The following is a 22,632-nucleotide window of genomic DNA, read 5'->3' as shown; positions in this document are numbered from 1 at the left end:
GATACTTTATGCCAGCAAATAGTGATAAGCGCCCATTATATGCACTATAACTGCATCCTAAATCCTGATGATAATGAAGTTTAATAATAGCTATAATAGTCACATCCATAATAATAATTATCATTATTATAAATAATAATAATAATATTATTATTATTACTACTACACTTTTTTCCCCCTTTTCTTCCACATAAATGTCCCTGAATTTTCCTTTGAACAGACTATACCGGGTTCATACTTCTCGTCTTCTATTTCAGTGTGTGCTAGTAATCAGCTATTAACCATATTAACCATATTTACTGTTAAATAATAATATTAAATATTAACCATATTTACATGTGACCCTAATGATGGCATAAATGACTATCAGAATACATTATGTGACATGTAATGGTATTTTCTTTCATAGCATTATGTATTATATATCGTTGGTTCTAAGAGGACCGATTATATTTGGTATTATTTCAGGATGAAATACAGTAAACTTCAATGTATATAGGCTGCCTGTGCAGACCTGGATATATACCATATTGCTATATATCTAACCCTAGTTTCTTCTGTATGCTCAGGACTGCTGCGATCAGAGCTGTTCGCAGAACATTGCTAGCAGAGCATTCTATAGATTATATCTCATGGTCTGTGGGGGCAGATGATAATTACCAGGACCTGGTGACAACCTGCAGCAGGTAGGAGTCTAGGAGACTTTCCAGCATGGGTGACATGTGTCTGCTGCACCTCCCAGCCTCTGTGCTATTGGTGTGACTGGAGCTGAGGGCAGATAAGAGGAGGAGAGCAGTCAGAAGCAAACACATCCCACTCACTGGCCTCCACTCACTCCCTCCATTCTCCTGCTTTCTCTACTTGCTGCCTTCTAGTCCTTGTGGTCAGTGTGTGCCCATATCTGATACAATAGATATATATATATATGACTGCTACATACATTTGTCCAGTGGAGCGACTTTCCAGAAGACCATGTTCTAGTTCCTGGAGGAGGACACCATCATAAAGTCAAGACCTGGCCAGAATCATTGCACAGGGGGTGAAGTCCTCTTCTACATCTTACAAGTGCCTCCAGGATTTTAGGAGAATTGATCTCTGACTCCATGAGAGCTGGTACACTGTAGGAACTGGCCCAGGATTCTACTACAGGTGCTACTGGGTGATGCCCTCCACCCCCTGCCTCCAGTAACCTGCCCCAGGGGCAGCACCATGTTCCTGCCTCCAGCCAGGAAAGGCTTCTCTATTGAGGCTTTAGTGGGTCCAGACCGAAGTCCAGAGGAGCCTCTCAGACCGACTGCCCTCAAGTACCCAGAGCCAGGCTTGCCTCCTGCCCCTCTTCGCCCAGGGATCCGTCTTCTGGGGGCCCCAGATTTGGTCTTCCCAGAGCCGCCTCCCAATCCTTATGGGCACACCCTGGGCATCCCACAGCACCGCATTCTGCACAGGGACCCGCTCAGCTTCTGCCCTTGGATCCTACGGCACCGACTGCCAGGTGAGTCCTGCCACAGGGGGCAAAGGGGGTCCGTGTGGGGAAGCCCCCCACAAATGTGTGCAGCTTAGCTAGATTATATTAGATCATGGACAGACATTGGTGATAAAATATGTTATGTAGGTCACCTACAGATACCATCAAGGGTGGAGGTACTGAAACGCCTGGCCCAGACCCCTCACCCAAATGTAGGCTGGGGTTAAATAATATTCTCAATTTACTGCTTTCTACAGAGTATTAACTCGTTTCTCAGTGGAGGTTTTCTTAGAGTAATAAATCCCCATTTTACAGCACGATGAACCGTATGGTGGAAATGCTGATTCCTGGAAGTTACTGCTAATGAACTGACAGACTCATCTCTATCAGTACAAGCACAGGGAAATGGCGCAGATCAGTGTCACACCTTACAGATTGTAATTAACACCCTGCCAACCTGCGGAGCTCCACATACTGGGCTAGTGGAATGGCAGATCACAGCACAGCCCCACTGTATATGTCAGCACCATCGGATGTGAGCGTCCCCTGCAAGAAAGTGGAATCACAGACCTGGGGAGAAAAATATTAGATAGATAGATAGATAGATAGATAGATAGATAGATAGATAGATAGATATGGGAGAGATAGATAGATAGATATGGGATAGATAGGTATGGGATAGATAGATAGATAGATAGATAGATAGATAGATAGATAGATAGATATGGGAGAGATAGATAGATAGATAGATAGATAGATAGATAGATATGAGATAGATAGACATAGATATGGGAGAGATAGATAGATAGCTCGAGAAAGGCAGAGAAATCTGCAGAAACATTGTTGCTTACGGATCAGTAAAGCCAGGGTTTTTCACTTTATTTTTGGAATGCTGCCTGTTTTTTCTGATTTTCTAGATAGATAGAGGACAGATGATAGCGTATTGAACATAGACAAAATGAAATAGAGAGGCACATATCGATAAATACACAGGCAGATAGTAGATATTAAGGTTACATGTATTGATATGTATTGTAGATAGCTATAAAGAATGCTAGACTGTTTTTTATGTTGATAACATAGCAAAGGAATTCATGTTGACAAGCAACCAAATACATGGAGGGAACTTTCATTTCATTGAACCTTTAATTTTCTCATGGCACTTATTAGTTAAAATGTATATATATATATATATATATATATATATATATATATATATATATATATATATACACATATAGATACATTATATCTAACTCTTTCGCTATATATATATTTACAAATATACATAGTATGGACTTTCCAGTTTAAAAGTCTCCTAATATATATTCATTTAATTATTTGTTAGAAGTGTTTAACATTTACCATTTACTGAGTATATATATAGTTAATAAATGCATATATATTAGGAGCCTTGGAATCGGTGAAGTCCATACTCTACACCACATTAGACGTCCAGTACCTAATTTCAGGTAATGCAGGAATGTGATATCTAGTTCGCTAATTCAAAAAAGAGATTTATGCATATGTGAGTATAACATTGTATCTGTCTATGACTAATATAACAACATTCCACCTTTATAGAGATAATATGTACATTTGGCTACACTATGTATCTAGACCTATATGAAACAGGTCTTTTCAGATTTTTTACATTCAAGAGGAAATGTGTATCTATTATTATAGTCAATTCCATTTTCCAAATACTAAAGTAGTAACAAGTATAGGAAAGAGATGTTATTTAGATTGTGAGACCCATCGGGGACAATGATGATAATGTGTGCAAAACTGTAAAGCGCTGCGGAATATGTTAGCGCTATATACAAATAAAGATTATTATTATTATTGTAAAAATACATCAGTATAGTGAATTTTCAGTCCTTCAGTATTTAGCACTATTTCTTTCTTTTTCAAGATATATATATATATATATATATATATATATATATATATATATATATATATATACGTTATGTGTGTGTAGATATATATATATGTGTGTGTGTGTACAAAAATGCATAAATATATACATATATGTATATTTTTTGTTTGGTTCTTGCAGCACTATGTACTGATAAAAAAAATGATGGTATTAGAATTATAAAATTATTGGACTAGAATTATATAATAAATGCTTTTATTGTGAATTATGTATATAAAAAATAACATATGTACCGTATATATATATTTATAACCCCAAAAATATCAAATTAATTCTTGATCTACCTGATAAACATTTAAAAATGTCATTGTTTAATCCCAGGCACCAAGGAGGCCTAGATTCCTTTTCTCCAGCTGGCTGCTTTTTGAAAAAAATTCTATTGTGCTACAAAATTGCCAAAGAAAAACTGATGTAGGAACGAATCTCATAGATTTCAATAGGATCGTCCCTATTCATTTGATGTCCCAGTGTTTGCGCTGACAGTGGCGGGTCAGAAATTGTTACATTACATTTTATTATCCAGCTCACCGGTTTTACAGTAAAACGTGGTACAGAAACCAAATGACAACTGATGCTGTTTTGATATATGTTATGATCAGTTGAAGCACAAAAAAATTAATCTTGATGCCACGGACAAACAGAAACCAGTGGGATATCACTTTTCAATGCCATTTCTAGCAATACATGCAAGAAATGTATATATATATTATGAACTTCAAAAAAGGGTTGAAAATATGGTTACAAATGGATAACGCTACTGTTTTACCTTCTGCACGCCATTTTATAACTGGGAATTTCCTGTGTAACTCCTCCTATCAGGATTAGGTCGCTGCATTATGCCTTGATTATAGTATATAGCATATAGAAGCACATACAAGGGTGTAAGGTTTGTCACTGACAATTAGAGTACAAGGAGTAACATTTTTGTGACTATATGGCCATATCAATAAGGGCAAACAGATATGTTCATATAAAGGTCTCACATTTCACAAGGGGTTATTCCAGTGTACACAGATGAGCCCCCTATGACAGCTGAAAGGCGCCATTGTGTAATGTCCCCTGTATGTATTGTCCCAGGAAAGCCTACAATCCAAATATACAGCTTATCAAGATGATCAGGACAAACGGTTAGTGGGGATATTGCATGGGAACCTGTGAATATGGAAATATCAGGCCCTGGGGCCAGGATTATACTTTGCAGATTCGGTGAAGGTTCTAGAAAGCAAATCTTATTAATATGTGGCAGTAAATTCTCTGTGGATTCGAGTTGGTGCTTCAAATTTTCAAATCTGCAGGATGCATTTTTCACTGTGAGTCTTAGGTAGATATTCTTCTAAAGATATCTGTTCTGTCCGAAGCCCACAAGCTCCCGCACCGAGCTGGCAATCTGACCTGAGTGCTTATGTGTTTCATCAAAAATTCACAAAGCTCAAAAAACCTTACTGCACAGTACTAATGGCCTAGTGGCTGGAGGACTATGCATGGCTACACTGGGGAATAATTAGAGGGAAAACACAAAGTATTGGTCTATAATAATAATAATCTTTATTTTTATATAGCGCTAACATATTCCGCAGCGCTTTATAGTTTGCACACATTATCATCACTGTCCCCGTTGGGGCTCACAATCTAAATCCCCTATCAGTATGTCTTTGGAATGTGGGAGGAAACTGGAGGACCCAGAGGAAACCCACGGAAACACGGAGAGAACATACAAACTCCTTGCAGATTTTGTCCTTGGTGGGATTTGAACCCACGACTCCAGCGCTGCAATGCTATCCACTGAGCCACCATATGCTGTCTATCTATCTATCTATCTATCTATCTATCTATCTATCTATCTATCCATCTGTCTATCCCATATCTATCTATCTATCTATCTATCTATCTATCTATCTATCTATCTATCTATCTGTCTATCCCATATCTATCTATCTATCTATCTATCTATCTATCTATCTATCTATCTATCTGTCTGTCTATCCCATATCTATCTATCTATCTATCTATCTATCTATCTATCTGTCTGTCTATCCCATATCTATCTGTCTATCATCTGTCTATCCCATATCTATCTATCGATCTATCTATCCTATATCTATCTATCCATCTGTCTATCCCATATCTATCTATCTATATCTATCTATCTATCTATCTATCTATCTATCTATCTATCTATCTATCTATCTATCTATCTATCTATCTCTGTCTATCCCTTATCTATCTATCTATCTATCGATCGATCGATCGATCTATCTATCTATCTATCTATCTATCTATCTATCTATCTATCTATCTATCTATCTATCTATCTATCTATCTATCTATCTATATCTATCTATCTATCTATCTATCTATCTATCTATCTATCTATCTATCTATCCCATATCTATCTATCTATCTATCTATCTATCTATCTGTCTGTCTGTCTGTCTGTCTGTCTGTCTGTCTGTTCTATCTATCTATCTATCTATCTATCTATCTATCTATCTATCTATCTATCTATCTATCTATCTATCTATCCACCATCATTCTGTGGCATAGCAGCAGTAGCTTTGTGCTGTGAGTGATTTGTAAATATTTATATGAGTAGAATCCAAGTGAACCAGAAGGAAAGTAGAAATGGATGATTCACTAAAATCATATAATCACTTTCACTGTGGGCTTAGCACAAGCAAAGTAAATCCCCATCATCTGTTTGCTTGTAAGTTCTCTGTAATTACCTAAGATCAGCATAATTAGGTGTGAGAAACACTTTGTCTATTGCAATACCTTGTGACATTACTTAGAATAAAATTCTAACCAGGGTGCGTTTTCATTTATAATTGGTAAAAACAGTTGGCTCTATCATTTTCAATAATTTCACTTTTTTACAGTTTATAGCTTTTTTCTCAATATCAACTATGGCCTAGTGGTTACGGCTAAAATTAATTGCAAAAAAATGTTATTTATATTGTTTATAAATGTTTTCTGTATAGCTAGAAATCTTTTACGAGAAAAACCATCCTGAAGTTTGGATTCACACAACCACAATACGATTTTAAGGTCCATATGACGACTGCAATATCCGGTCCTTGTATCACTACAAATAAACTGGACTTAAATCATGTATACTTCTCTATATGGGAGACTATGGTGAAGTGAAAGTGGCCGAATCTATATTTTGTACACAGCGTTGTCGTTTATCAATGTATTACCTGTAAATGCTTTACAATATACACTGTCACAGAATATGGCGGTGCTATATAAAATAATCATCATGTAACAGGAGGGTTAAAAAGATTAGTCATGAAAACCTTTTCATTTTAGCGATAAAGATTTTCACTTGCAATATTTTATTTCACCTGGATGTGAATCCCTTGGAATAATATGGACATGATATGTGCACTTATTTAATTTAAGAAAGATTTGTACTTTGTGTATAAGGATCTGCACTGCTGTCCGCAAAATAAAATAAAAAAATAATTATTGGGGGTCGTAACAGTCAAATAAATAAATAATGGCCTTACGCTATTAAATATCTAAGCCATAAAAATAATCTATTTTTTTAGCATTTTTTTTAATTAATTTTCAATGCCTCAACTCCAGAAAACCTTAAAATTGTAATAATTTCCATTAGGATTGAGAAATGAGAACAGAAATGGAAAAAGCCAAACCAAAACTATTAGATTTTACTGCAATGCAAAAAAGTAATCTTAATCGGACATAGAAAAGTTATTGTCATGTTATAAATATTGTAATTTTTTTGTGTTGTACACATATACATTAAATGCAAAGCCAAACTGCTAGTCTCAGCCCAAGCAATACAACTATGGTATGTTAGAGAGAACTGTTAGCCAATATAATCCAGCTTTGTAGTTTTAGTGCCTATTTTAGGAATTTCTTCATGTTTGAACAGGCTAATAATAATAATAATAATAAGAAAGTATTGAATATAAATGTAATTAGAATTACTTTATATATTGACACCTTAAAGTACAAGCTTGCAAGTGTCCAGTGTCCAGATAACATTACCATACCATATCCTTGTAAAAACTACCATATGATGCTCTCATAAGAACATCATTTAATACACTAGCGTCCAGATCATATTGCCATATAGTGTCCACAAATAACTACCATATAGTATTCACATAAAGCCATCATTCAATGCTCAATGTACCAATAATATTGCCATATAATGTCCATGTAAAACTACCATATACTGTTTACATAAGGCCATCATTCAATGCCCTACTGTCCAGATGATGTTGTCACACAGTATCCACATAAGACTATTATGTAATATTCAGATAAGTCCATCATTTAATACCTCAAGAGTTCAAATTATATTGTCATACAATATCTACATAAAAATATAACATAGCGTTTACATAAGATAAGACCATCATTCAATGCTCAAGTGTTCTGATGATGTTGCCGTGCAGTTTCCATGTAAAACTACCATACAATGCTCACATAAGACCATCATTCAATAACCCAGAGACAAGGTTATATTGCCATATAGATTCTTTTTAATACTACCATACTTTGCTCACATAAGACAATCATTCAATGGCCTACAGTCAATTTGATAGTGCCATAAAGAATTCATGTAAAACTACCATACAATGCTCACATAGTACCTTCATTCAAAGTTCTACAGTCCATATAATAGTGCCTTACAGTATTCATGTAAAACTACCATTCAGTGTTCACATAGTACCTTCATTCAAAGCTCTACGGTCCATATAATAGTTCCTTACAGTATTCATGCAAAACTCCCATACAATGCTCGCTTAGTACCTTCATTCAAAGCTCTACGGTCCATATAATAGTGCCTTACAGTATTCATGTAAAACTCCTATACAATGCTCGCATAGTACCTTCATTCAAAGCTCTACGGTCCATATAATAGTGCCTTGCAGTATTCATGTAAAACTCCCATACAATGCTCGCTTAGTACCTTCATTCAAAGCTCTACAGTCCATATAATAGTTCCTTACAGTATTCATGTAAAACTCCCATACAATGCTCGCTTAGTACCTTCATTCAAAGCTCTACGGTCCATATAATAGTGCCTTGCAGTATTCATGTAAAACTCACATACAATGCTCGCATAGTACCTTCATTCAAAGCTCTACGGTCCATATAATAGTGCCTCACAATATTCATGCAAAACTCCCATAGAATGCTCGCTTAGTACCTTCATTCAAAGCTCTACTGTCCATATAATAGTGCCTCACAGTATTCATGTAAAACTCCCATACAATGCTCGCATAGTACCTTCATTCAAAGCTCTATGGTCCATATAATAGTGCCTTACCGTATTCATGTAAAACTCCCATACAATGCTCGCATAGTACCTTCATTCAAAGCTCTACGGTCCATATAATAGTGCCTCACAGTATTCATGTAAAACTACTATACAGTGCTCACATAAGAACATCATTCAATGCTCTACAGTCAATATGATAGTGCCATACAGTATTTATGTAAAACTACCATACAGGCCCTCATTCAATAGCTTAAGTGTCCAGATTATATTGTATATACAATATCTATAAAAATAATATAATACAGTGTTTACATAAGACATGAATCAAGTGTCCTGATGATGTTGCCTTACAGTTTCCATGTAAAACTACAGTGCTCACATTACAGTCCATATGATATTGCCATACAGTATCCAATTAAATCTACCATACAGTGCTCACATAGTACCATCATTCAAGATTTGGTATACAAATAATACCGTGTCCATATAAAACTGCCATATGGAGTTCACATAAGACCAGGAAAAATGGTCTTTGTACCTTGTTACTTAGTGGGTTGAAACATTATTTTATAATAAATGCAGGACAGTTTACTGGATCATTTACATGATTTATGCCAAGCTTGCCCTTGGGGACCATTCCTTGTGGACCTACTAAACAGGGTTGTGTGGGCAGTTTATTCTCCGTAAACCTGTCCCATGGCAGAAAGTCTGCCGTAAAGCTGCATTGGACGATTCCATACTGTTCTCTGAAATATTAGTGACATTCCTCTTGTCTGTCTATATATTTGCTGTTGGCTCGGAGGAGTGATACTGCTCAGGTATTGGAGCAGTCACAGTGGCATAGTTATAGAAAGATATACAATTATTGAAGCAACTATTTGGCGTACTAGAGTGGCATGCCAGCAAGTCCAATCTTGTTCATTTAACATAAAATGATAAGACTTTAGTAAATGCACAGTCCCTCGGGGTGTAAAGTGGTCAATGTAGAGCTAGATGAATCAAGAAGGAAAATCAGGTTGTTTTCCCTATGTTTAACAAAAGTATCCATGACACCATGTGCCTCAGGTTTATTCTACCGGGCCACATGATGCATTGTGGGTAGAGGTATGTGCTAATCCACTAATTGTTTACCAACCGGCCTGATCAGCACCTAACATTTATGTGAAACATTAACTATAATTCTAAGCAATGCTTGATAACTACCATTCACATAATGACTTATTTTACTTCCCTGCTACCCAGAAGCAGAACCTGCTATTTATGTGACGGGTAATTACATACAGGCAACCGAATGCTCACTCCAAGTCCAAAAAGCTCCACCTTTCTGAACTTCTGACAAACTGTATCACTGTACCAACAATCTTTAATAAATGCTCCTCCATCCACCAATGGCAGCTGTCTTCTAACGTAGTCAATATGATAGCAGAATAAGAGGTTTCCGATCACTTCTTTGCACATTGTACAATTTTAACTCACATTGCTTTTTCTACGCACTTTACAAAATGTCCAAAAGTTTCCTTTGTTTGTCATGTACTTCATTTTTCTTTCACTGTTTACTTACTTGTAAACTAATTCCTTTGTGTTTTGTCGATGTGACATTTCATAGCAGAGATAGCTAAAACGAAAAATATGTTTAATGAGAAAGTAGGTTATTGAGATGCCAAAATTTCCTCCCAAATTCTATGCCCCCTACTATAGAAAACTATTAGTGATGAGCGTACATGCTCAGGTGTTATCCGAGTATCTTGGGCGTGCTTGAATATTATGTTCGAGACCCTGCGGCTGCATGTTGCCTAACACACAGGCAATCCCTGGATGTGTTGTCGCGAATCATGCAAGCGCAGGGACCCGAACATAATATTCGAGCACGCCTAACATACTCGGAAAACACCCAAACATGCTCGGATAACACATTATTATCCGAGCACTCTCACTCATCACTAAAAACCATCCATGGGTAAATGACCTATGTTTAACCAGTTGAAGGCAGTAGTGAGACTCATACATTGTCTACTCATTGTTTGGTCAATCTAACATATATCCCATCCAATGTCTGATGGAGGACAATTGTGTGTTCTAGTTCACTAATCCTCTTGGGTCCAGATGCAAAACTGGAAATTCTGGAGAAATACTAGGGTAGATTGACAGGTATGCCATTGATTACTCTGTGCCCTTTTAATGCTAAGGTTGGCTGCTTTTCAGCACAGTGCAAAAATATTGTTAATTTTCTCCACTACTCATATTGTCTTCATGAGTGCAAACCGATTTGTGACACAATCATATGTATGAAGCTATTGAAGGTTACTAAAATCTATCCCTATGACTGCACCTTATGTTATCCAAACTGGGAACAAATAAATACACCATATTATTCAGCTAACCTTATATGACATGTCAAGGGTAGGTTCCTATCACTCTCCTTCTGATCAACAGGACTGCTTAAAAGATTCTGCCAAACATATGTCCTATACATAAGTCATCATGTCATATCACATCATACATCTTGCTATATACTTTTTTCAATACAATTATTAAGAAAGCCATTGTCAACTATATTTTTCAATATGAAGGGCAGTCACAATACATAATTCTTTCACGTTTTGTCTGCAGATTTCACCTATACTAATGAGTGGGAAAAAATTCTGCAAAAAAATATGTAAAAAAAAACATTGCAAAAACGCATACATTTATTACAATAAATATGAAAAATGTACATTAAAAAAACAGGCCAATATAAAGGGCACGTCCTCACAGAAACATGAGCTGCAAACTACATGGATAAGTTGTAACACATAGTAAATAAATAATCTACACTGACAGGTATATTATATAGGAGCAGTGTGAAGTAAAACCCAGTAAAAGGCAGGGAGTGTAAAAACGCCCAAAATATACACTTAACAGCCAGTAAGCCTGGAAAACAGGACAAAAGGTAAATGTAAATCATGGGATGCAACACAACCCAAACTGAGACACAAATAACATGGATACAGTGTACATATTAGTGTACACTGATCAGTGGTGTAGCATGAAGCTTATGGGCCTCAATACGAAATCTTTAACAGGACCCTCAGCTATAACAGGTCTTTTCATATTGGCCAAATGGACCTTTTGGACCCCTTAGGCTCCAGGGTGATTGCAACCCCTGCACTTACTATAGTTACTATAGACACTGACATATGACAGTATAAAAGGCAGTATAAAGTAAATCCTAGCAGAGAGCAGGGAGGGTAGAAACACCAAAAGTACTTAAAATAGCCAACAAACATAAAAATCACTCAAAAATTGAAATATAAACCATGAAATGCAGTATAACCCTGATGTACGTTTCGCCTATAGCGCTTATTCATGGGGATAGATGAGGTGAAACTTCTCTTAACTGGGTTTTACTTCACTCTGCCCTTCTATAATATACCTGTCAGTGTAGATTATTTACTTACTACGTATTACTACTTATCCATGTAGTTAACAGCTCATATTTCTGTGTGGATATGGTCTCCTTTCTATCCCGTTTATGAATGTACATTCTTTTCTATGTATTATAATTGCGTATTCATTTTACATTTACTACTGTATGTATGTACTGATTTTTCAGGCCCCTTTTTGTCATTCTCATATTTAATTTATTTTCGCCACCTAGTCTCTACAGTGTTACAAGTCAATATTTTTCCATTTTATTAGTAAATTTTTACGCAAAAAATTGTTCTGAAAGAAAAATAAAAATGAGTATATCTTTAACGATCTGACCATTATATTTACTGACTCATTTACTCTATCAGGTTGTCGTTTCCCAATTGACACATGACCCCTAGTGTAGTGCGTTTAGCTGTGTCATCTCCCAGGTTATCTGATTGTTGACTTAAAGGATTGTCTGCGTGAAACATTTATTTTTCTAGACATGAACAATTACAAGCAATTGTAACAATAATTACATCATTCGAAGACATTGCAAAATATTAACTGTTAAGTATTAAAAATAGAATTTGCCAATTATGAAATTGATAATGAATGTGAAAAATAAGCGTATCCCCGCTGCATGGAAGGTTAACCTGCTGCTCATTAGGTGCAGACAGAAACATTAACAAATGGTGGGACTTATTGACGAGCATATGGTATTAACAGCACCTAACATTCTCCTAATTTACAGTGAGAATCACGGGTCATCTTCTTACCCCCTTAGTAGTGATCGTGTGTAGGATAAACGTAATATTTCTTATAAAATGGTTGTGAATGATATCATAGGTCCAATGATATGAAATGTATCCAGGTCCAGATAATACGACTGTGAAAAGTAACATCTTTCCTACATGTGAGAATAAATACTTTTATGTAAAAAAAAGATAAAACTATTAAAGGTGGGATATTTTTATTTGCTAGGCAGGAAAATGACACCTTCGTCTGGCAAGTTTACGGCAAAGAGTAAAAATAGTCAATAACGTTTTAGTTCTTTTCTACATATATTTGACAATACATGTCTCCTGAATATTTTTATCTGATTGCATTTTTTTGTACATAGTTTTCTTGAAATGTTAATGGTCCATATGATAAGATGATAAGCAAATATGTCTCAACATCAATTTAATAACATTATTGGCAAGCGTTTAGTATAGTTTTGTTTACTGTGTTATAGGTATGGGTATTTTACTTGAGAACTTTTCTACATCCAGCTGTTATAACAGACTCTTATTGCTCTGCCTATAAGGGCGCAGTCAGACGGCCGGATAACAGACGGTGATCACATCGCAGTGCATGGACTGGCTGGCAGCTCTCCTGTCCTGAGCGTACCAGCCTGTATGGTCAGGAGAGCCGCCAGCCAGTCTGAGTATTGCCATGTGATTGTTGTCCATCTGACTGTGCCCTAATAGGGAATAAAAGTATATCTATATTATCCTTGTATTATTCGCCTATTATGAGAGCAGTTTTACACGTATATAATCATATTCACATAAATCGTGCTCCACCTATAGACAGAGATCTGCCTTGTCTTCTCAGGAAAGTAGATTTTATTACGCACAAATCAATTCCTACATTATATAGGGAAGAATAACCGGAATAACTCAGCAAGCCAGACTTAGTAAACCAGCTATACTTATTTATATTTATTTTTATGTTGTGCCTAATGCACGTAAAATTGATTTATAGTACAGTACAATAGGATGTAGTCATGTTGGCATTGATATGTCTAAAGAAAGATGGTTCATGAATACTTGTCAAATTTTTGATTTCGATAAAAAATAATGCTTCAGAGAAAAAAAGGATTAAAATAGTGGAAAATTCTTACATTTTTAAAAATATTTTTTAAAAAATGGCCACATAGTTTGGGATGCATTAAGATAACAACCTAAATTATACTCACCGGATAAACCTCCAGAAATGTAGGCCCGCTGCACCAGTGGTTTGGCCCATGTTTGCCAGCTGTTATGCAGTTATAACATCTCATTACTCTCAGTTACTGCTGCAGTCCCTCACTGGCCTTAGTGGTCACATCTTGACCATGCTACAATAACTATAAGGACCAGTCATTGACTGCAGTGGTCACATTAGGGTAATCGGAATGTCATCACTACAGGACAGCTAGCAAAGAGCAGTGGCAGCACTGGGACAATTAAGTATTTATTGGATGAGGAAACGTTAATTTTTAAAAAAAATATATTAGTTTTTTTAATTTCTACTTTTACTGCATTTCCTGTTTTCTGCAAATTCTCCCAAAATTTTGGCCAGCCCCTTTAAATGAATACTAACAAACTCTTTCTTTTCTAATAAAAAATGCAAAGAAGGGTGATCACTACTCTAATACATGGACTGCTGGTGCCTGCAATGTTTTTCCAATTCTATGGCCATCTTTACATCCATTTCAGCTATTTAGGAACCAGTTCTTAATAATATGATAATATCACACCACAGATTGACCAATCTGTCTGTTTGTCTTTCTATCTAATATATTGCCACACCTTACATCTTTGTAGTATCATCCATATTGGCCTGAAATACATGTCCATGCAATTGTCATTGATGTAGTATTTATTAGGCTACATTGATGGTGAATATAAATTGGTGCTTGTTTTTTTTTTAATTTAGCTTTTGCATGACACAGCACAGTCATGAAAGAATCTCATTGTATTTTATGTGTGAAGAAGCAGCTGAGTATTTTTTCTTTTTTGCTATTTCATTTACTAGTCTGTACCTGAAAGAAAACTGTATTACTCAATTCTGTAGATTGCAAGTTTTTACTGGCACACTCCTTTGTATATTATAGCACCACATTAATATGAAGTAGTCATGTAAAACTATACAACAATGAAAATATAAATAAATAAAAATAACACATAATAACATAACAATAACAATAATATGTATAATATATATATATATATATATATATATATACATACACACACGTGTATAATATTACTATATGCTATGAATGTATATGTGTGTGTATATATATCTATATATATATACACTAGAGATATAGAGATATATGTGCATGACATGCTACAATCAGCTTAATCATTTGTTGAGTGCCCAATTACCTCTTATGGTTCACTTAATTCATGTAGCTAGCGGGAGAAGCTTTGAAGGGCAGTTCCTGAAGACCTGAGGGCTACCTGAATTCCCTGGAGACCAGTTCTAAATTGATTGCCATTTGGCCTACTGAACATTAGCTCATGACAAATGATGAGCTTTTAAGTATTTTACCACCGGGAGGGTGTGAGCGATGTCCATAATTATAAGTGTACACTTCTATCACAACTAAGGATCTTTCTTTATTGATGATAGCAGTTTTCTTAGTGAAGTTATCAGCACCATCAATGCCATAATTTTTTTCACTATTTCATGTCTTATTTATATCTAATGAGAGTGGGTAACCGTTGAGTAATAATAGTTTGCAGTATTTTTTCAACTTTTGGGGCCTGGCTCTATTTTTGGTAAGCAAAGTGAAGTACTTCGCTGCATGAATATTCTTCATACATATACTATATATATATATATATATATATATATATATATATATATATATATATATATATATATATATATATACATATATATATATACATATTTATGCAGTGAAATATTTATACTTTCTTTCTGTATATGTTAAAAGATAAATGTTTTAAATATTAACATACTAACATTTCTCTCTATAATAAATAAAAATTAAATGAAAACAAAAATTATATATATATATATATATATATATATATATATATATATATATATATATATATATAAGCACACTGTTGAGTAAATTATGGATTAATTTTGTAGAAGTTTGAATATTTAAAATGTATTTCAGTTCTACAAAAAATGAATCCGTGGTCTACTTTATGCCATGTTCCTAGGTAGCATAAATAGTTCATTTTCTCAGTTGCATTTTTTTGTGCAGAAAATCTGCATTTAACTGTCCAAGCAAAGTGGATGTGATTTCCTAAAAACTCCTGCCATTGTGATTTTAAAGACACTGTTGAACTGTGTGTTTTTTCTTGGTGTGTTTTCTCTCTTTAGGTTTCTAAAGAAAGTCTGTAAAAACTCATGTAAGAACATATGTAAAAAACCTGCAGTTGTATGTGCAGAGTCAGGCTTTTCTGTACTAAGAACCATATTAAAATATGGATTACTGTAAATTCTGCAAATAAATGGGACAAGATAGCAAGAACAAAATCACAATAATCAGAAAAGTCTCATAGTCTTACAATAAGGCCGGGGTTACACGTTCAGTTTTTTACCTCAGTATTTATAAGCCAAAACCAGGAGAGGGTGATAATACAGAAGTGGTGACTTGTTTCTATTAGGCCACGGTCACACTAGCAGTATTTGGTCAGTATTTTACCTCAGTATTTATAAGCCAAAACCAGGAGAGGGTGATAATACAGAAGTGGTGACTTGTTTCTATTAGGCCACGGTCACACTAGCAGTATTTGGTCAGTATTTTACCTCAGTATATATAAGTCAAAACCAGGAGTGGGTGATAAATACAGAAATGGTCACGTATTTCTATTATACCTTTCCTCTGATTATTCCTCTCCTGGTTTTGTCTTCCACATACTGAGGTAAAATACTCAAGAAATACTGACCGTGTGACCATGGCCTGAGTAACACACACATGCAGAAGGCGCTGTGATGAGCTGGCCAGTCACAACTATGCTCACATGATGCGGTAACGGATTGGTGCAGGGCTGAAAATGGCTGAAGACGTTAAATGTTTTAAATCATATACTGAACATACATTAATGATAGCTTACGGATGGAGAAATTAAAAATTAAAGAAACAAAACACTGTGGTGGCAATTAATGGCATGTTCATAATGGTGTCTAGATGTTTCTTTTGGCATTTTGTTGTGCATTAGACCTAAACTGATTGATCAATAAATGCATAAACCACACTGAGGTATTTTTGCACGAATTACCAGGCAAAAGAAGATGAGAAAAGAAGATAAATGTGGAAAGAAACATAAACATAAGCATTAGTGTAAATGCTGCTTTGATTCCATTTACCTTATACTCTCGGTGTTAATATGTTGGTGACGTTTTGATAGAACATTTATTTTTACGGTGCACACCACGTCTGAGATTCACTTTTAGGAAATATACACCGTCATACTCATAGGGAATCTTCCGGAATCTTCCAGTACTTACTGTACTTAAAAGCACGGTCAATTGCACTTTTCAATGCAACTACTCTACAGTATATACAAAGACATTGACACTTTGGTTTTTGTAGTCAGCGGCAGACATTGCCTTTGTATAGGCAAATATTCTATTTTAAGAAATGCAGCGTGAACCCAAGCATCGGTCCCATACAGATCCCGGATCTCTAGATTGTGTAAAGATTTAAACAATTCTTGAAAATGTACTCACTCAACTAATATCAATGTTATTTCTTTCTCTCTACATTTATGTAGTGATATAACATTTCTATTTTTTTTTTTACAAAGGTGAGGAAAATACTCCAGAGAACTATTTACTTCAAGGACCTTTTTCACGAAAACCTAAAAGAATACGGACTGCTTTCTCTCCATCCCAACTTTTGCGACTTGAAGGAGCCTTTGAGAAGAATCACTACGTAGTAGGGACAGAAAGGAAACAACTTGCCAACAGCTTGTGCCTCACAGAGACCCAGGTATAGCATGGGACACAAGAAGCTCTATGGGACAGATGAAGATCATGCAAACACAGAATATATGCATGTACATATATGTATATATATATATATATATATATATATATATATATATTCCGTATTTGTGTAATCTGCATCTGATATATATATTTACACATATGTTGAGATATTTATATATATGTATATATATATATGTATATTTATTTATATAAATAAATATATATATATTCTGTATACTTAATGCTTATGTGAGACTCAGTTTTCTAATACAATGCTATTATGAAAATTCCCCTTTTTCTTTTAGCCTGAGAAATACAAATAGACTTGTTCAATTGAACATTAAGTGAAATAATAAAATTCCATAATATGTATATTGATATTTTAATTTCCACTAAATCTGTTGAATGTTGGAATTAAAGGGATTGTCTTGAAATCAAGACATTTTTACAAAAGGCTCAGAATGGGTTAAAAAAAATAAAAGAAGTAGTACTTGCATCAATTTTCCCCTGTCACCCCACTTCAGTCTGTTTCTCGGCCTATGCAGTTATGTTGTTTCAACTCAGGACAATGCTGCAGCCAGTGGTCACATGTCTCTGGGTTGTGACTAGTGATGAGGGAATTTTTCAAAATTCGCTTCCGATTTTGATAGGCGCCAAATATTGTTTTTGCAATATTCGCAGAACACAGCCGAACGTCATTGGAGTCAATGGAAGTAGAAATGAACCAATATGTTCGGAACAGATCGTCAAACATAAATTCGGCATGAGTCTGGTACAAATATGTCACGAATATGTCACATTCGGATTCGGCAACCATTTTCCGAACATATTCGCTCATCTCTAGTTGTGACAGTGCCAGAAAGACCTATCAATGATTTTTTTGTTAGCTTTTAACCCATCCTAAGCCTTTATCACTGTGAATTCCACATGGTTTCAGGAACGCGTCTATAAAATTGTATCTAGCTGGAGGCATATAGACGTGGGCTAAACAGGCTGTTGGAAAGTATATGGGGCCATAATATGTGAATGTACATAAAACCTTCCAGATATAACTTCCAAGAGCAGTCTATGTTTTTTTGGCAGCTGTTACGGATATAAACCTTTTGATTTGTATTTCTCCTATCGTATTATTGACTACTTTTCTGGGTGGTTCATCGATGGCAGAGATGATTTCAGTCTGCTGAATTTTGATGAATGCAGCCTAGTTATGATGCAAAGAGAGAGCACAGCTCCTTCAGGCTCTCTAAACGAGGGTATGTATTTCGGGAGAGATGACCAATGCTCACCCTGTTGTCTGTGTATATAAAACAGAAAGAACAGCACTCCAACAGTTCCTGTTTTGCCTGAAGTGTTTTATTGTTTTTCTAGATCCAGAAAAAAAAATGCATGTGTTTGTATTATAATTATTTGTAAGCAAACTCAAAACTCTTTGTTAGGTTGTATATAAATAACAGAATAATAATTATGAAACCTATACATACACAGTTAGTGAAAACAAATAGCACACAAGATAAATGTCCTGGATACCCAGGAAACAGTAATGATTCATGAAAGTTACATAACAAGAAGCAGAGCAACCGAAGCTATGAGAAACACGTTGGCCTTGCAGCGCTGGGGTCCTAGGTTCAAATCCCACCAAGAACATCTGCAAGCAGTCTCTATGTTCTCCCTGTGTTTTCGTGGGTTTCCTCCAGGTTCTTCAGGTTCCTCCCAGACTCCAAGCGTTGCTTAAAAATAATACAAACACATGCTGTTTTTTTTTAATCTAGAACAACGATAAAATGCTAGAGGCAAAACCGGCTTTATTGGAGTACTCTTTCTTCTGTCTTATATTGACTGGGATTTATTTTTATTCATAGAAAGTTTTGCAGCAAATGTGCTTAATGTGAATTTACGCGTATTCCAAAAAATGTATGAAAAAATTGTACAATTGGGGTTTAATATTTCTAATGCAAACATTATATATATTGGTCCTCTGATCAGTGTCAACTGTGCAATGGTAGCCAAAAGTTCACATATTATTCATTTATTTCCAAGAGGAATAATAGATGGACTGCAGAACGAGTTCTAAGAGATGTTTAATAGGAAAAAATAAATTCTCAGCAGAGCTGACAGATTTTTGGATAAGGGTTTTTTCAGATTAAGGCTATGTGCACACGTTGCGGATTAGGCTTAGGAATTTCTGGTGCGGATTCTGTCTCTCCTGTCAGAAAACGCACCTGCGGTTTTTTGTGCGTTTCCACAGCATTTTTTTGTGCGTTTTTGCTGCGGTTTTCTTGCGGATTTGCTGCGTTTTTTACCGCTGCAGTTTTCTATAATGGAATGGGTACAAAAACGCTGCACATTCACAAAAAAGAAGTGACATGCTACTTCTTTTAAACCGCAGCGTTTCCGCAGCGGATTTTCTGCAACGTGTGCACAGCATTTTTTTTTCTCATTGATTTACATTGTACTGTAAATCAATTGCGGATCTGCAGCGTTTCTGCACTGCAAAAAATGCTGCGGATCCGCAGAGAATCCGCAACGTGTGCACATACCCTTAGGGTATTGGTGAAAAACACACATCATGTTTAGCATATTAAGAGAAAAATAAATTATAACACCTCTTAGAATTTCACTTCACAGCCCACAACATTGTTACTTTACAGATTGCAATTGTTAGCTGCCATTAAAATAAATTATATTTTTTTACAAATTTGTTTTTCTGTAGGTAAAAGTGTGGTTTCAGAATAGAAGGACAAAACACAAGCGTCAAAAATTAGAAGAGGAGTGTCCCGAATCGCAACAGAAAAGAAAAAGCAGCCAGCATATCAACAGATGGAGAGTGGCGACATGTCAGAACAGCCCCAAGGACATTGACGTCACATCAGATGACTGACATTGCTTGTGTCATAAACTGCACATGTTACATGAACACGGACTATCGTTTCACATAATCAGGTGTCACCTGCAGGAGAACATCTCTGTCGGAAAATCTGTCTGCAGTATGGACATTGGACAATGCACTTGAGTCGAAGTCTGTAATTTCATTTATTTTGCCTGGATATTCTAGCCGATCATTTTTGGCCTAAAATTATGTAAAGACGGAACTCCAGTGATATGTCTAAACATACAAGCCGTGGAAGCTGACCCAGATGACACGACTGAAAAGTGTCAGGAGATTATAGCAATAAGAAAAAAACTTTTACCTCAGGAATCCCTATTGTGTACGAGATACAGCAATTGTAAATATATATTTAAAAAAATGGAAGATGCGGCCATATAAGGGGACAAATTCATATTAAACGTATTGATGGTTGTTACCAAGTTTATTTATTAAGGCATGTACATATTCCTCAGGAATTCAGTAAAAAAAATCTATTTCAATACAAAAAGACCTAAAAAAGCCAATAACATCTTTTGTTACATAGTAGTTAGAACTCCCACTCATTAGTGGCATTTTCTTGTTTAGTTTTCTTCAGCAAGAGGTAGGTAAAAAGCAGCGCTCACCATTGACATCAGTGGTAAGTGCCGCTTTTTACCCATGTCTTACTGAAGAAAATTTATTGTGCATCTTTCATAAGTTGAGAACCACCATGACTGACAATAATCTCTGGAAAAGCGTTATTTATTACTGAGAGGTGTGTGACAGCAGTGCCAGCATTTTCTTTGTGCATAATTCTCTTATTTAGCAGTAAGTTCTATCCCTAACCTTCCAATGCATTATTCCTTTTACAGCTTTGTTAGTTTATTTTCTAATTTAACATTGGAGCCAATTTGAATTTTAGTTAAGGTCATCCATGGTCAAAACAATAATTGCACTTTTTTATCTACCAAGTGTGACAAGAAGACTCCTTTTCATAAAAATTAATACAATATCAAAGCTCCATCCATGTTGGTAGAGTCTATCAATAGCAGTATGCAATCTAAAGACACATCTGATTTATAAAATAAATGTATTTCCCATAAAACTGAAAGAAAATTTTGCGGCATCTATTTTTTTAGTTCTCCGTTCCTCTGTTGTTCTTACTAGAAATTTATGATAACGACAAGTGGGTCTTACCCCTAAGGGTATTTTAGAGACAAATGCCTGTTGTAATGGAAAAGGGTAACATACTGTTTTTGATTGATTCGTAAATTTAGAAGACGGCCTGCAGAGGAATGGCAAAAATGAACATTCTATGAAATTGCTCCATATTTGTTATTTCATGGGGAGCACAAGAATTTACTAAAATAGAAGAAGCGGTGAGAAGTCCAATATCATTATGGGATTGATTTAGCAGTATTCTATAGAAAATGTACATGTATTTATGCATATTTCATCAATTGCTTTATTTCCCCACAGATATCAAAATATCAAGCGTGCGTTATAGTCCAGAATACTGCTCAATATTCTATAAATACAGAAATATTTGTATAGAAGTTGCCAAAGTGCTACCCTCTTCTCTGTCATTACTTTATTCCATACATCTGAGGGCTGGCTGCCTCTTCTTCACCCCTCTGTTGCAGATTGCATCATATTTTATATGTAAAACTGCACTATTTTTCCAGTCAAAAAAGGCACACACCTTGAATGAATCCTTATGGATCCCAGTGTAAGTCAATATAGTGTTCCTTGGGTACCGGTAGTATCCATCGTCCAGCTATTCTATGTGTCATGATTAGTGTTGAGCATTCCGATACTGCAAGTATCGGGTATCGGCCGATACTTGCTGTATCGGAATTCCGATACCGAGATCCGATATTTTTGTGGTATCGGGTATCGGTATCGAAACAACATTAATGTAAAAATGTGTAAAAGAAAGAATTAAAATAAAAAATATTGCTATACTCACCTCTCCGACGCAGCCTGCACCTTACCGAGGGAAG

At 35.5% G+C, this 22,632-nt stretch overlaps 1 protein-coding gene across 1 annotated transcript; it reads left to right on the top strand.

Annotated features, from left to right (window-relative positions):
• The first annotated feature begins 809 nt into the window (after positions 1 to 809).
• On the top strand, positions 810 to 22,427 carry LOC143776365 (homeobox protein EMX1-like). The gene is made up of 3 exons (XM_077265679.1): positions 810 to 1,492; positions 17,601 to 17,785; positions 20,495 to 22,427. Exons 1-3 carry the CDS (start codon positions 1,210 to 1,212, stop codon positions 20,660 to 20,662), a joined length of 636 nt encoding a protein of 211 aa, XP_077121794.1. The 5' UTR covers positions 810 to 1,209; the 3' UTR covers positions 20,663 to 22,427.
• Positions 22,428 to 22,632: the final 205 nt, after the last annotated feature.

This window comes from Ranitomeya variabilis, chromosome 5 (assembly GCF_051348905.1).
Source record: "Ranitomeya variabilis isolate aRanVar5 chromosome 5, aRanVar5.hap1, whole genome shotgun sequence".
NCBI classification, from domain to species: Eukaryota; Metazoa; Chordata; class Amphibia; order Anura; family Dendrobatidae; genus Ranitomeya; species Ranitomeya variabilis.
Note: the sequence above shows the minus strand (reverse complement) of the source record. Positions and strands in the feature narration are given on the sequence as shown.

Bases quoted from the DNA above. Each gene is read 5' to 3' on its own strand.
- LOC143776365 (XM_077265679.1), top strand. From the start codon at position 1,210: ATGTTCCTGCCTCCAGCCAGGAAAGGCTTCTCTATTGAGGCTTTAGTG. The intron at 1,493-17,600 runs GTGAGTCCTGCC...TTTTTTACAAAG, and splicing joins CCTACGGCACCGACTGCCAG to GTGAGGAAAATACTCCAGAG. The intron at 17,786-20,494 runs GTATAGCATGGG...GTTTTTCTGTAG, and splicing joins TGTGCCTCACAGAGACCCAG to GTAAAAGTGTGGTTTCAGAA.